The 15,404-nt window shown below is 48.8% G+C and overlaps 1 protein-coding gene across 5 annotated transcripts in view; it reads left to right on the forward strand.

Annotated features, from left to right (window-relative positions):
• Positions 1 to 15,404, forward strand: part of ulk4 (unc-51 like kinase 4) — a 615,462-nt gene that overhangs the window by 435,601 nt on the left and 164,457 nt on the right. For all 5 annotated transcript variants that reach the window (XM_070880300.1, XM_070880304.1, XM_070880303.1 and 2 more), the window contains exon 32: positions 14,407 to 14,512. In XM_070880300.1, coding sequence (XP_070736401.1) covers positions 14,407 to 14,512 — 106 coding nt within the window. The remainder of the gene's footprint in view (positions 1 to 14,406; positions 14,513 to 15,404) is intronic.

Raw genomic sequence — 15,404 nt, forward strand, 5'->3', positions numbered from 1 at the left:
CTGGGTGGCGGTGTGAGCTGTGAGGGGGATGCTAGGAGGCTGCAGGGTGACTTGGACAGGTTAGGTGAATGGGCAAATGCATGGCAGATGCAGTATAATGTGGATAAATGTGAGGTTATCCACTTTGGGGGCAAAAACGCGAAGACAGAATATTATCTGAATTGCGGCAGATTAGGAAAAGGGGAGGTGCAACGAGACCTGGGTATCATGGTTCATCAGTCATTGAAAGTTGGCATACACGTACAGCAGGCGGTGAAAAAAGGCAAATGGTATGTTGGCCTTCATAGCAAGGGGATTTGAGTATAGGAGCAGGGAGGTTTTACTGCAGTTGTACAGGGCCTTGGTGAGGCCTCACCTGGAATATTGTGTGCAGTTTTAGTCTCCTAATCTGAGGAAGGACATTCTTGCTATTGAGGGAGTGCAGCGAAGGTTCACCAGACTGATTCCCGGGATGGCAGGACTGACAGATGAGGAGAGACTGAATCGCCTGGGCCTTTATACATTGGAGTTTAGAAGGATGAGAGGGGATCTCATAGAAACATATAAGATTCTGACAGGACTGGACAGGTTAGATGCGGGTAGAATGTTCCCGATGTTGGGGAAGTCGAGAATCAGGGGACAGTCTTAGGATAAGAGGCCGGCCATTTAGGACCGAGATGAGGAGAAACTTCTTCACTCAGAGAGTTGTTAACCTGTGGAATTCCCTACCGCAGAGAGTTGTTGATGCCAGTTTATTGGATATATTCAAGAGGGAGTTAGATATGGCCCTTACGGCTAAAGGGATCAAGGGGTATGGAGAGAAAGCAGGAAAGGGGTACAGAGGGAATGATCAGCCATGATCTTATTGAATGGTGGTGCAGACTCGAAGGGTCGAATAGCCTACTCCTGCACCTATTTTCTATGTTTCCATGTTTCTATGTCCGTATTCTATGGACAAATACACACACTGACAAACAGGGAGAGAGGACCTGAGGGAGGGAGCGAGGAGGTTCGTAGGAATGTGTGTGTGTGAGGCCCGTGCAGCAGAGCAGGTCTCCAATCGTCCTGGTTAACCCTTGCCACTGGACCAAGACCTCGCTCTGTCAAGCCCGTGTGGTGGCTGGTGTGCAACGGCCACCCCATGTTAAAAAAATCCACCCACAGGCATCTTCCACCCTTCAGGATGTAGTTCGGGACCTGGCCCGCATTGGTCTCGTCAGTCACCTGCAAACTCATTTTCGTGTGGAAGCAAGTCATCCCCGACTCCGGGGGGCTGCCTAAGAAGGATTTGTGGGAGCTTGCTGTGTGCAAACTGGCTGCTGTGTTTCCCACATTACAACAATGACTACACTCGAAAAGTACTTCATTGGCTGTAAAGCGCTTTGAGACGGCGCTATATAAATGCAAGTCTTTCTTTCACGTGACCTTTATTATGTAGCCAGGCTTTTTTAGGAAGCAGTGTTTTGCTTTGCATAAATAAGAGCCTTTCTATAATTCTGTGCAGAAAGTGTATTATCGTAAGAGGCATGTGATGACAAGAGAATTTTTATATTCGAGACGGAGCCAAAAGCAATGCATTTTTTTCTACCCGAAAGTGTTCTAATGATGTGCTAGTGTATTTTCCTTAAGTATTGCCAGATTTGTGTTGAGAACAAAGTAATGAAGACTGAACTGTCTCTATTTATAGCATAGTTACAGGCTAGCATACTACGTGTGTTATTATAGTAATAGATGTGGTATAGGGGCCGAGATTCTGGGTCTCGGTAAGCCCCGTTACCTCTTGTTTGTGGCGGCCCTGCGTCAGAATCGCGTGGCCGCCGCTTTGTGGTCAGCGGGCCACCACGACCCAAACTCAGGTCGGGGATTTTTCGGCCTGGTCCCGCAAGCGCGTCACCAGACTGCACACTGCCGCTTTCCCTCACCGACCGAAATTCAGGTTAAAAAAATCGATCTCCCGCCGCACGGTGCCCCCGACAGCTTTTTCTGTCGGTGCACCTTATCTGGAGTGAGTGCAGTCCGGCCCGGCCCGGCCCGGCCGCGCAGCAGCCCTTCAACGGGAGGGCCCACTGCCGCGGCCGCCGTGTATTTATTTTTGCCGGATGGCTTCCCGATCGGCCGGCAGGATTGTGCCCACGGGTTCGGCCGGGCAGCCTGGCACACGCCCCCCTCTTGGGTGCCAGGCCGCTGGCCCTGCCCAAACCCTCCCTGGTGGCCCAGTGGGCGAAGATTTTAAATGCCCGATTCTCTCCCCTTTAACGGAGGGGAGAGAGCCCGGTGACTCACACGCGCTGTGACGTCACCACCACTCCACGGCTGAGTGACAGCGGGAGTCCCGGTCCCGACCCAAATTCAGTCCCTCCGCCTGCTTTCCTGTTGATCTCCTGCCCCACTCATGGTCTGCAGGGCTGTAGTGATACCCGCCCTCCTGTATGGCTCAGAGACGTGGACCATGTACAGTAGACACCACAAGTTGCTGGAGAAATACCACCAACGATGTCTCCGCAAGATCCTATAAATCCCTTGGGAGGACAGACGCACCAACATTAGCGTCCTCGATCAGACCAACATCCCCAGCATTGAAGCACTGACCACACTTGACCAGCTCCGCTGGGCAGGCCACATTGTCCGCATGCCAGACACGAGACTCCCAAAGCAAGCGCTCTACTCGGAACTCCTTCACGGCAAGCGAGCCAAAGGTGGGCAGAGGAAACGTTACAAGGGCACCCTCAAAGCCTCCCTGATAAAGTGCAACATCCCCACCGACACCTGGGAGTCCCTGGCCAAAGACCGCCCTAAGTGGAGGAAGTGCATCAGGGAGGGCGCTGAGCACCTCGAGTCTCGTCGCCGAGAGCATGCAGAAACCAAGCGCAGGCAGCGGAAGGGGCGTGCGGCAAACCAGTCCCACCCTCCCCTTCCCTCAACCACTGTCTGTCCCACCTGTGACAGGGACTGTGGTTCCCATATTGGACTGTTCAGCCACCTAAGGACTCATTTTTAAGAGCGGAAGCAAGTTTTTTTTCGATTCCGAGGGACTGCCTGTAATGATGACTATGACCCACTTCCATTGGGACTTTGAAAAAATGTCAAAGTCCTGAAAATCGATCGGAAGGTGGCATCATGGACCCGTGTGGTACAAGCAGGTAAAAACTCATCGCGGCGGCAGCTTTCTTGCACAAGAGAATTTCGGCCCCATAGTCTTTCAATAGTTATTTGTTTGCCAAACAACCAAACACAGGCCAGCAAACAGGGCACTTTTGGTAATGCGCCTTCCGTTTCATAGCACGATTAGCTTGGCAACATTGAAAGACACCAGAAGTATGCTTTCATAAAGATGTGTTTAAGATTTTTTTTTAACTCCAAGTTATGGCTGGATATTAAGTGCTTGAAGGCAGTTGTTCTACCTCGAAGTTGAGGAAAGGCCACCTCTGCAGGACGATTATACAGCTGCCAAGTGCCACTCATTAGGAGTAAAGTCATTCACCTCGGTTTAAAAATATCACCGATCCTGTTGTATGTCTCCGAAAAATAAACTCGCTTGCATATGTTTCAGTGGGTTAGCAATTCGTGGAACACAGCTTTTTTATGCAGCGAGTTGTTGTGATCGGGAACGCGCTGCCGGAAAGGGCGGTGAGAGCAGATTCAATCGTGACCTTCAAACGGGGGAATCGGGTAAATACTTCGCGGGGCAAAATTTGCAGGGCTGGGAAGAGTGGGACTAATTGGTTCTTTCAAAGAACCGGCACAGACACCAAGGGCCGAATGGCCACCTTCTGTGTGGTATCCTTCTACGATTCAATGATCTGAAGTTTGGGTTCTACGGTCTCTTGCCGTGAGACCCAAATGACTTGTATTGTAAAATATACAAGAGGGCCTCTTAAACCCACGGACACTCGCAAACCATAAACTACAGACAGCCATCAATTCACCGAGCCCACTTACAACTTAATTCACAGGACACAGCCTGATGCAAGGCTGCTGTATGTGGAACGTTCACTGACTTGGCATCGCTAGTGCCCCCCCCATTACGGCTCAATCCCTTTCTGCCCCCCGCTAAATTCTCTTGGGGCCGTCACTTTCGTGAGGTCAGTGGGCGAGGTCAGTGGGTGAGGTTAGAGGTCAGTGGGTGAGGTCAGTGGGTTTTGAGAAACAAGCATCTCTTGCGGAATGAGGAGCTCCTCACCTGCAGTGACAGCGAGGCCGCTCTGTCTCGGGATTGGAAGCTCGCTCGCCGTAACCCAGGGATAGAGCGATTTCTCTGCTGCTACGGATGCTCCCCATTCAACAGAACCCACTGCCACCTCACGTTGACCTGCAAGCATTGACCTCACCAGCCTCCCTAACCAAGGAAAGGGCAGGTCTTCAGCAAGAGGGGCCGTTCTTGCCTGGCGCAGCGTCCTGTCCATACACTCTCTGCGAGGGGTGAAAGACCCTCTCCCCCTGACTCAGCCGTCGCCTTCTTTTCATCGCCTGCTCATTGCCGATCCCCTTTTGTCAACACCTTTGAGGTTGGGCAGTGAAGGTGGGAGGCAGTTGCAGGTCTCTCGGTCTCTCTGCTGCTATATAGAACGTAAAGACATAAGAATTAGGAGCAGGAGTTGGCCATACTAACCCTCGAGCCTGCTCCGCCATTCAATAAGATCATTAGCTTGGATGATGTGGAATCGGTATGGGCGGAGCTACGGAATACCAAAGGGCAGAAAACACTAGTGGGAGTTGTGTACAGACCACCAAACAGTAGTAGTGAGGTTGGGGACAGCATCAAACAAGAAATTAGGGATGCGTGCAATAAAGTTACAGCAGTTATCATGGGTGACTTTAATCTACATATTGATTGGGCTAACCAAACTGGTAGCAATGCAGTGGAGGAGGATTTCCTGGAGTGTATTAGGGATGGTTTTCTAGACCAATATGTCGAGGAACCAACTAGGGGGGAGGCCATCTTAGACTAGGTGATGTGTAATGAGGAAGGACTAATTAACAGTCTTGTTGTGCGAGGCCCATTGGGGAAGAGTGACCATAATATGGTAGAATTCTTTATTAAAATTGAGAGTGACACAGTTAATTCAAAGAAGAGGGTCCTGAACTTAAGGAAAGGTAACTTCGATGGTATGAGATGTGAATTGGCTAGAATAGACTGGCGAGTGATACTTAAAGGGTTAACAGTGGATAGGCAATGGCAAACATTTAAAGATCACATGGATGAACTTCAACAATTGTACATCCCTGTCTGGAGTAAAAATAAAACGGGAAGGGTGGCTCAACCGTGGCTAACAAGGGAAATTAAGGATAGTGTTAAATCCAAGGAAGAGGCATATAAATTGGCCAGAAAAAGCAGCAAACCTGAGGACTGGGAGAATTTTGAAATACAGCACAGAGGAGGACAAAGGGTTTATTTAGGAGGGGGAAAATAGAGTATGAGAGGAAGCTTGCTGGCAACATAAAAACTGACTGCAAAATCTTCTATCGATATGAGAAGAGAAAAAGATTAGTGAAAACAAACGTAGGTCTCTTGCAGTCAGAATCAGGTGAATTTGTAATGGGAACAAAGAAATGGCGGACCAGTTAAACAAATACTTTGGTTCTGTCTTCACGAAGGAGGACACGAATAACCTTCCAGAAATATATGGGGACCGAGGGTCTAATGGAAAGGAGGAACTGAAGGAAATCGTTAGTGGTCAGGAAATTGTGTTCGGGAAATTGATGGGATTGAAGGCTGATAAATCCCCAGAGTACTTCAGGAAATAGGCCTAGAAATAGTGGATGCATTGGTGATCATTTTCCAACAGTCTATCGATTCTGGATCAGTTCCTACGGACTGGAGGGTAGCTAATGTAACACCACTTTTTAAGAAAGGAGGGAGAGAGAAATTATAGACCGGTTAGCCTGACATCAGTAGTGGGGAAAATGTTGGAATCAATTATTAAAGATGAAAGAGCAGCACATTTGGAAAGCAGTGACGGGATCGGTCCAAGTCAGCATGGATTTATAAAAGGGAAATCCTGCTTGAAAAATCTTCTATAATTTTTTGAAGATGTAACTAGTAGAGTGGACAAGGGAGAACCAGTGGATGTGGTGTATTTGGACTTTCAAAAGGCTTTTGACAAGGTCCCACACAAGAGATTGGTGTGCAAAATCAAAGCACATGGTATTGGGGGTAATGTACTGACGTGGATAGAGAACTGGTTGGCAGACAGGAAGCAGAGAGTCGAGATAAACGGGTCCTTTTCAGAATGGCAGGCAGTGACTAGTGGGGTACCGCAGGGCTCAGTGCTGGGACCCCAGCTATTTACAATATACATTAATGATTTGGATGAGGGAATTGAGTGTAATATCTCAAAGTTTGCAGATGACACTAAGCTGGGTGGCGGTGTGAGCTGTGAGGAGGACGCTAAGAGGCTGCAGGGTGACTTGGACAGGTTAGGTGAGTGGGAAAACGCATGGCAGATGCAGTATAATGTGGATAAATGTGAGGTTATCCACTTTGGTGGCAAAAACATGAAGGCAGAATATTATCTAAATGGCGATAGATTAGGAAAAGGGGAGGTGCAACAAGACCTGGGTGTCATGGTTCATCAGTCATTGAAAGTTGGCATACAGGTACAGCAGGTGGTGAAGAAGGCAAATGGTATGTTGCCCTTCATAGCTAGGGGATTTGAGTATTGGAGCAGGGAGGTCTTACTGGAGTTGTACAAAGTCTTAGTGAGGCCTCACCTAGAATATTGTGTTCAGTTTTGGTCTCCTAACCTGAGGAAGGACATTCTTGCTATTGAGGGAGTGCAGCGAAGGTTCACCAGACTGATTCCCGGGATGGCTGGACTGACATATGAGGAGAGACTGGATCGACTGGGCCTGTATTCACTGGAGTTTAGAAGAATGAGAGGGGATCTCATAGAAACATATAAAATTCTGACGGGACTGGACAGGTTAGATGCAGGAAGAATGTTCCTGATGTTGGGAAGCCCAGAACCAGGGGACATAGTCTAAGGATAAGGGGTAAGCCATTTAGGACTGAGATGAGGAGAAACTTCTTCACTCAGAGAGTTGTTAACCTGTGGAATTCCCTACCGCAGAGAGTTGTTGATGCCAGTTCATTGAATATATTCAAGAGGGAGTTAGATATTGCTCTTACGGCTGAAGGGATCAAGGGGTATGGAGAGAAAGCAGGAAAGGGGTACTGAGGTGAATAATCAGCCATGATCTTATTGAATGGTGGTGCAGGCTCGAAGGGCCGAATGGCCTACTCCTGCACCTATTTTCTATGTTTCTGTCATGGCTGATCTTCGACTTCAATTCCCCTTTCCCACCCCATTCCCATCTCCCTTAATTCTCCAAGATTCCAAAAATCTCTCGATCTCAGCCTTGAATATACTCAACGATTCAGCCTCCACAGCCCTCTGGGGCAGAGAATTCCAAAGATTCATCACCTTCTGAGTGAAGAAATTCCTCCTCATCTCAGTCCTAAATGGCCGACCCCTTATCCTGAGACTGTGACCCCTGGTTCTAGACTCTCCAGCCCCGGGGGAAACATCCTCTCAGCATCTACCCTGTCAATCCCCCTCATATTCTTATCGGTGTCATAGAAATATAGAAAATAGGTGCAGGAGTAGGCCATTCGGCCCTTTGAGCCTGCACCACCATTCAATATGATCATGGATGATCATGCAACTTCAGTACCCCATTCCTGCTTTTTCTCCACACCCCTTGATCCCTTTAGCCGTAAGGGCCACATCTAACTCCCTTTTGAATATATCTAACGAACTGGCCTCAACAACTTTCTGTGGTAGAGAATTCCACAGGTTAACAACTCTCTGAGTGAAGAAGTTTCTCCTCATCTCGGTCCTAAATGGCTTACCTCTTACCCTTAGACTGTGACCCCTGGTTCTGGACTTCCCCAACATCGCCTCTCATTCTTCTAAACTCCAGAGATATCGGTCCAATCTACACAATCTCTCCTCATAGGACAGCCTCTCACCCCAGAGATCGACCTCGAGTGATGGAGAAACCCGAGAGTCCCGGCGATCAGTCAGCTTCCCTGGACTCGTTGCTCAACAAGAAAACTGCAGCTTCAGTCCTACACACACTGTGACCTGTTGTGTATTCCCTCCCAAATATTCTCTTCCCACCCCCGCATCGTTACCTCTGGTGTCCGCCAAGGATCTCTCCTTGGCCTCCTCCTATTTCTCATCTATATGTTGCCCCTTGGCGACATCATCTGGAAACACAGTGTCAGTTTCCACATGTACACTGATGACACCCAGCTCTACCTCACCCCCACTTCTCTCGACCCCTCCTCGGTCTCTAAATTGTCAGACTGCTTGTCTGACACCCAGTACTGGATGAGCAGAAATTTCCGCAACTGACTAATGGGTGACCAAAACCATTGTTTTCGGCCTGCCACAAACTGCGTTCCCTAGCCACCGACTCCATCCCTCTCCCCAACATCTGTCTGAGATTGAACCAGACTGTTTGCAACCTAGGTGTTGTATTTGACCACAGATCCACACCATCACAAAGACCGCCTTCTTCCATCTCCGTAACATCGCCCGTCTCCGCCCTTGCCTCAGCTCATCCGCTGCTGAAACCCTCATCCATGCCTTTGTTACCTATAGACTTGACTATTCCAGCGCACTCCTCTCTCGTTCTGCGTAAACTTGAGGTCATCCAAAACTCGGAAGCCCATGTCCTAACTCGCAGAGTCCCGCTCACCCATCACCCCTTGTGCTCGCTGCCCATGTCCTAACTCGCATCAAGTCCCGCTCACCCATCACCCCCTGTGCTCGCTGACCTACATTGGCTCCCGGTTAAGCAACGCCTCAATTTTAAAATTCTCATCCTTGTTTTCAAATCCCTCCATGGCCCTCGCCCCTCCCTATCTCTGTAATCTCCTCCAGCCCCACAACTCCTCGAGATGTCTGCGCTCCTCTAATTCTGCCCTCCTGAGCATCCCTGATTATAATCGCTCCACCATCGGTGGCCGTGCCTTCTGTTGCCTGGGCCCCAAGCTCTGGAACTCCCTCCCTAAACCCCTCTACCTCCCTCCTCCTTTAAAACCTACCTCTTTGACCAAGCTTTTGGTCAGCTGTCCTAATATCTCCTTATGTGGCTCGGTATCCAATGTTGTTTTATTACACTCTTGTGAAGCACCTTGGGACGTTTTACTACTTTAAAGGCGCTATATAAATACAAGTTGTTGTGGTAGAATTTGCCTTTGGGAGTTTCAGTGTACTGGCACAACCCACCATCACAGTGTCCCTCTTTGTTGTCCTGTGGCGGTCCCAATGCTGATGAGAAATGCAGTTCATTACTGAAGTTACACTCTGCCCCAAGCGAGAGAGGTTTGAAATGAAACGGGAATTTAGTCTGCAAAACTGAACAGAACTGAAACCCTGGTGTGTGGGAGGGGGCTTCTTGTAGCATTGTTGCAACTGATTAGGCGCTGATCATAATCTCCGCTGGTGCTTGAAGGATCTTAGAAATTTATAGCACGGATGGAGGCCATTTCGGCCCATCATGTCTGGGCCGGCCGACAAAGAGCTATCCAGCCTAATCCCACTTTCCAGCTCTTGGTCCGTAGCCCTGTAGGTTACGGCACTTACGGGGAGAGATTACAAAATTCTGCGGTACAGAGGTTTCTGGGAGTCCTTGTACATGAAACACAAAACGTTAGCATGCAGGTACAGCAAGTAATTAGGAAGGCAAATGTCTTTATTGCACGGAGGATGGAGTATAAAAGTAGGGAAGTCCTGCTACAACTGTACCACAGCTGGAGTACTGCATATACAGTTTTGGTCTCCTTATTTAAGGAAGGATAAATTGCACTGAGGGCTGTTCAGAGAAGGTTCACGAGGTTGATTCCTGAGATGAAGGGGTTGTCTTATGAAGAAAGGTTGAGCAGGTTGGGCCTATACTCATTGGAGTTTAGAAGAATGAGAGGTGATCTTATTGAAATGTATAAGATTCTGAGGGGGTTGAACAGGATAGATGCAGAGGGGGTGTTTCTCTTCATGGGGGAATCTCGAACTAGGGGGCATAGTTTCAGAATAAGGGGCTGCCCATTTAAAACAGAAATGAGGAGGAATTTCTTCTCTCAGAGGGTTGTAAATCTGTGGAATTCTCTGCCCCAGAGAGCTGTGGAGGCTGGGTCATTGAATATATTTAAGGTGAAGATAGACAGATTTTTGAGCGATAAGGGAGTGAAGGGTTATGGGGAGCGGACAGGGAAGTGGAGCTGAGTCCATGATCGGATCAGCTATGATCTTATTGAATGGCGGAGCAGGCTCGAGGGGCCGAATGGCTGACTCCTGCTCCTATTTCTTTTTATGTTCTTATAAGTGCATATCCCAGTACTAATTACATGTGGTGAAGACTGTTGGAGAAAATGATACTGTTCATACAATGACCAATTTGGAATGATGGAACCTGTGAATGAAGAATGGATGATGCCTGTAATTCACAGGTGCCTGTAATTCACAGGTTTCACTGTTAAAAACTAAAGTGGCTTTTTAAAAAAGCACTAATTCAATAAAATCCTGGCGCCGGCAATATGCTGAGATGAATAATTGATTATATGACTGGAACCTTGATATGATAGAAATAGCTGAACTAAGATCAAAATACACTGGAGCTCCAGCTTAACAAAGAGGCTAACGAGAAAGCATCCTTCATCGTAAATATTAAATCATGATTGCTGCCAGTATCCCCTGTAAGCTGCGTGATCGCGTACTGTCTGCCGATCCCGTGCCGTCCAGGCCGGCTTCTAAAACGTGACATTTCATGAACAGGCAGCGCAGCCAGTTAAAGGGACCGTGGACCCAAAAAATAACTTACGGGGCACATTGATTCCTGCTGCTTTGATTGTTTGATATGTCAGCTGTGGCTCAGTTGGTAGCACCCTCACCGCTGAGTCAGAAAATTGTGGGTTCAAGTCCCACTCCAGGGACTAAGGCACTCCAGTGCAGTGCTGAGAGGGTGCTGCACTGTCGGAGGGGCATTTCTGAGGGCGCCGCACTGTCGAAAGGGCAGTGCTGAGGGAGCACTGCACTGTCGGAGGGGCAGTACTGAGGGAGCACCGCACTGTTGGAGGGGCAGTACTGAGGGAGCACTGCACTGTCGAAAGGGCAGTACTGAGGGAGCAACGCACTGTCGGAGGGGCAGTACTGAGGGAGCACCGCATTGTTGGAGGGGCAGTACTGAGGGAGCACTGCACTGTCGGAGGGGCAGTACTGAGGGAGTGCTGCACTGTTGGAGGGGCAGTACTGAGGGAGCACTGCACTGTCGGAGGGGCAGTGCTGAGGGAGTGCTGCACTGTCGGAGGGGCAGTACTGAAGGAGCGCTGCACTGTCGGAGGGGCAATGCTGAGGGAGCGCTGCACTGTTGGAGGGGCAGTACTGAAGGAGCGCCGCACTGTCGGAGGGGCAATGCTGAGGGAGCGCTGCACTGTTGGAGGGGCAGTACTGAGGGAGCGCTGCACTGTCGGAGGGGCAGTGCTGAGGGAGCGCCGCACTGTCGGAGTGGCAGTACTGAGGGAGTGCTGCACTGTCGGAGGGGCAGTACTGAGGGAGTGCTGCACTGTTGAAGGTGCCGTCTTTTGGATGAGACGTTAAACCGAGGCCCCGTCTGCTCTCTCAGTTGGACGTAAAAGATCCCATGGCACTATTTCAAAGAAGAGCAGGGGGGTTCTCCCTGATACTTCATTGGCTGTAAAGCGCTTTGGGATGTCCGGTGGTCGTGAAAGGCGCTATATAAATGCAAGTCTTTCTTTTTTGATCACAACATGTCTACAAATGAAGGTTCGAGTCAATCCCAAATTATCAAAATTCATGTTTTTGTTCGATCTCCGTTGCTCAAGTTCAAAAATAATAGAAATGTTAAACTCTCAAATCTAGTGGGCATCGAGCATTTAACAAGAAAAGCCTTGGCCACGTATACAAAGCGTTATTAATATTCTGGATAGGCAGTAAAAGGAATTCAAACATTCGATAATTTCTGTTAATGTAAAGGGTTCACTTTTGTCGCATGTGTCGTGCTCAGTGCTGATTTGTTCAATAATTGAAGGCTGAATATTTTATGTGCCTTTGTGTTTGAAAGAAAAGCGGCGAGCGCTTTAGAAAGGGAGCATCACCTGTGTGATTCCAGCTCTGTCACACCTCGTGTCGCACCAACAATGGGGGCAGCTGTTTTCATCAGCTTTTCATTTACATGAATTTCAATCAGTCACTTCCAAATAATTTATTACTTTCACAAAACAGCAATTTCGGGAAAGAACTGTGTGTGTTTAAAGAGAATAAGCAGCTTACGATTGAAGGGAAAAGTTACACACCAAAGGCACGAAATTGAAGTTTAGGCCCCAGCTCTTGCTGTTATTTCTCATAAAGTGAACAATTAAACATTTCTATAGTGCCTTTCATGACCCTCAGACGTCCCAAAGTGCTTTACAGCCAATGAAGCACTTTTTGCAGTGTAGTCACTGTTGTAATGTGGGAAACGCAGCAGACAATGTGCGCACAGCAAGCTCCCACACACAGCAATGTGATAATGACCAGATAATCTGTTTTAGTGATGTTGATTGAGGGATAAATATTGGCCCCAGGACACCGGGGAGAACTCCCCTGCTCTTCTTCAAAATAGGGCCATGTGATCTTTTACATCCACCTGAGGGAAGACTGAGCGAGACAGCCCCTCAGTACTGCCCCTCCAAAAGTGCGGCGCTCCCTCTGTACTGCCCCTCTGACAGTGCGGTGCTCCCTCAGTACTGCCCCCTCCGACAGTGCGGCGCTCCCTCAGTACTGCCCCTCCGACAGTGCGGCGCTCCCTCAGTACTGCCCCTCCGACAGTGCGGCGCTCCCTCAGTACTGCCCCTCCGACAGTGCAGCGCTTCCTCTGTACTGCCCCTCCGACAGTGCGGCGCTCCCTCAGTACTGCCCCTCCGACAGTGCGGCGCTCCCTCAGTACTGCCCCTCCGACAGTGCGGCGCTTCCTCAGTACTGCCCCTCCGACAGTGCGGCGCTCCCTCAGTACTGCTCCTCTGACAGTGCAGCACTGCCTCAGTACTGCCCCTCCGACAGTGCAGCACTGCCTCAGTACTGCCCCTCTGACAGTGCAGCACTCCACTGGAGTTTCAGCGTAGATTTTTGTGCTCAAGTTTCAGGAGTGGGATTTGAACCCACAACTTTCTGACTCAGAGGCGAAGGTGCTACCCACTGAGCCACAGCTGACACCATATGGTTAGTGCTGAGGGGCACCGCCTGCATATTGATGGTATTAAAAAAGTTACGTGAGTGTCCTTTGTGGTGAGATGATTGGTCCACAACAACAACGTGAATGTAAAATCTTCTCTCTGATGGTGACTGGGAACCACGTGACCATTTTCTCTAATCATGTGCTTACCACAGTCCTCAAGTCTCCCAGAAGATCAGGAACTCTTGTGGCTAATAATCTATCTGCGGTAGGCTTCTGCAGTTTTACTAACCTCTCTTACATTTACCTATTCTGAAGTTGAATTCTGCTCTCACTAACTTGTTCTTGCGACTTTGCGAATCAGATGGAAACATTCTGAGCGTTTTTATAACTTTGGACCTTTCATTCATAAGAACATAAGAAATAGGAGCAGGAGTCGGCCATTCGGCTGCTCCGCCATTTAATAAGGTCATGGCTGATCTGATCTTGGCCTCAACTCCACTTCCCTGCCCGCTCCCCATAACACTTGACTCCCTTATCGCTCAAAAATCTGTCTATGTCCACCTTAAATATATTCAACGAACCATCTTTCCTTCTTCTGTCCTTCACACACACACACACACACAGAGTCACACACTCTCACACAGTCTCACACACACTCACTCACTCACTCACTCTCACATACACACACACACACACACACATTCACACTCTCAAACAGTCACACTCACACTCACACACTCTCACACAGTCACACACACACACACAGTCACACACTCACACACGCACTCCATACATTCACACTCACACTCACTCTCTCTCTCTCTCTCTCACACACACACACACACACACTCACACAGTCACAAACTCACACACACACACACACACACACACACACACACACACTCACACAGTCACAAACTCACACACACAGTCACACACACTCTCACACACAGATGCACTCACACACACACACACAAACACACACAGATACACTCTCACAGACACTCACGCACACAGTCACGCACGCACACACACACATTCACACACAGATACACTCTCACACGCACACAGTCACGCACACACACACACTCATACACACACACGCACACACACACACGTACCAGCTGTGACTGCAGGCATGCTCTGCAGACCATTACTCTAGATGTATCACTGTTGTTATCATGCTCTAAAGATTGCATTTATATATTTTTCTAGTTTTTGCAATCAGCTTGTTTATCTGATTCACAGGAGCACCAGGACGATGTACGAGGTACTGCCATGCAGAGTGTGGTATTGCTGATCAACAACCTCGTTGCTTACAAAGATGCCAACATGAAAATGCTTTACGAGCAAGGTATGCAGATGAGCTCTTGTCTTTTTATATGACAGAACGTGTTTAATTTTCATTTGAAAACTTGAAAAGAGGTCAATAACCAGGGGGCATAGATTTAAAGTAATTGGGAGGAGGTTTAGATGGGATTTGAGGAGAACTTTCTTCACCCGGAGGGCGGTGGGGTCTGGAACTCACTGCCTGAAAGGGTGGTAGAGGCAGAAACCCTCACCACATTTAAAAAGTACCTGGATGTGCACCTGAAGTGCCGTAACCTACAGGGCTACGGACCGAGAGCTGGGAAAGTGGGATTAGGCTGGGTAGCTCTTTGTCGGCCGGCACGGACACGATGGGCCGAATGGCCTCCTTCCGTGCTGTCAACATCTAAGATTCGTTTTCAATTTCTGCTGCAACTATTCAGAAAACATTCTATTTAGAGACTAGATTTTTGCAAGCAGGTTTGGTTTAAAACTAAATCCCAGTGCTCTGGTTGATTACATTTTGGATAATTGATAAATGGATCGTGTCAAAAGCAATGATCATAATTTTATGGCCTGATGTAAAATGAAGCTGTCGTCCGTCTGAAGTGTTACTTGTTTCAGCAGCGAATGCAGTTATTCTTGATATTCTCACCACCCTCTGTGTCAGCCGTGGCTCAGTGGGTAGCATCTCGCCTCTGAGCAGAAGGTTGTGGGTTCAAGTCCCACTCCAGGGACTTGAGCACAAAAATCTAGGCTGACACTCCAGTGCCGTACTGAGGGTGTGCTGCACTGTCGGAGGGGCAGTACTGAGGGAGCACTGCACTGTCGGAGGGGCAGTACTGAGGGAGTGCCGCACTGTCGGAGGGACAGTACTGAGGTAGTGCTGCACTGTCGGTGGGGCAGTACTGAGGGAGCGCCGCACTGTCGGAGGGGCA

The sequence above is a fragment of the Pristiophorus japonicus genome, chromosome 5 (genome assembly GCF_044704955.1).
Source record: "Pristiophorus japonicus isolate sPriJap1 chromosome 5, sPriJap1.hap1, whole genome shotgun sequence".
Lineage (NCBI taxonomy): Eukaryota > Metazoa > Chordata > Chondrichthyes > Pristiophoridae > Pristiophorus > Pristiophorus japonicus.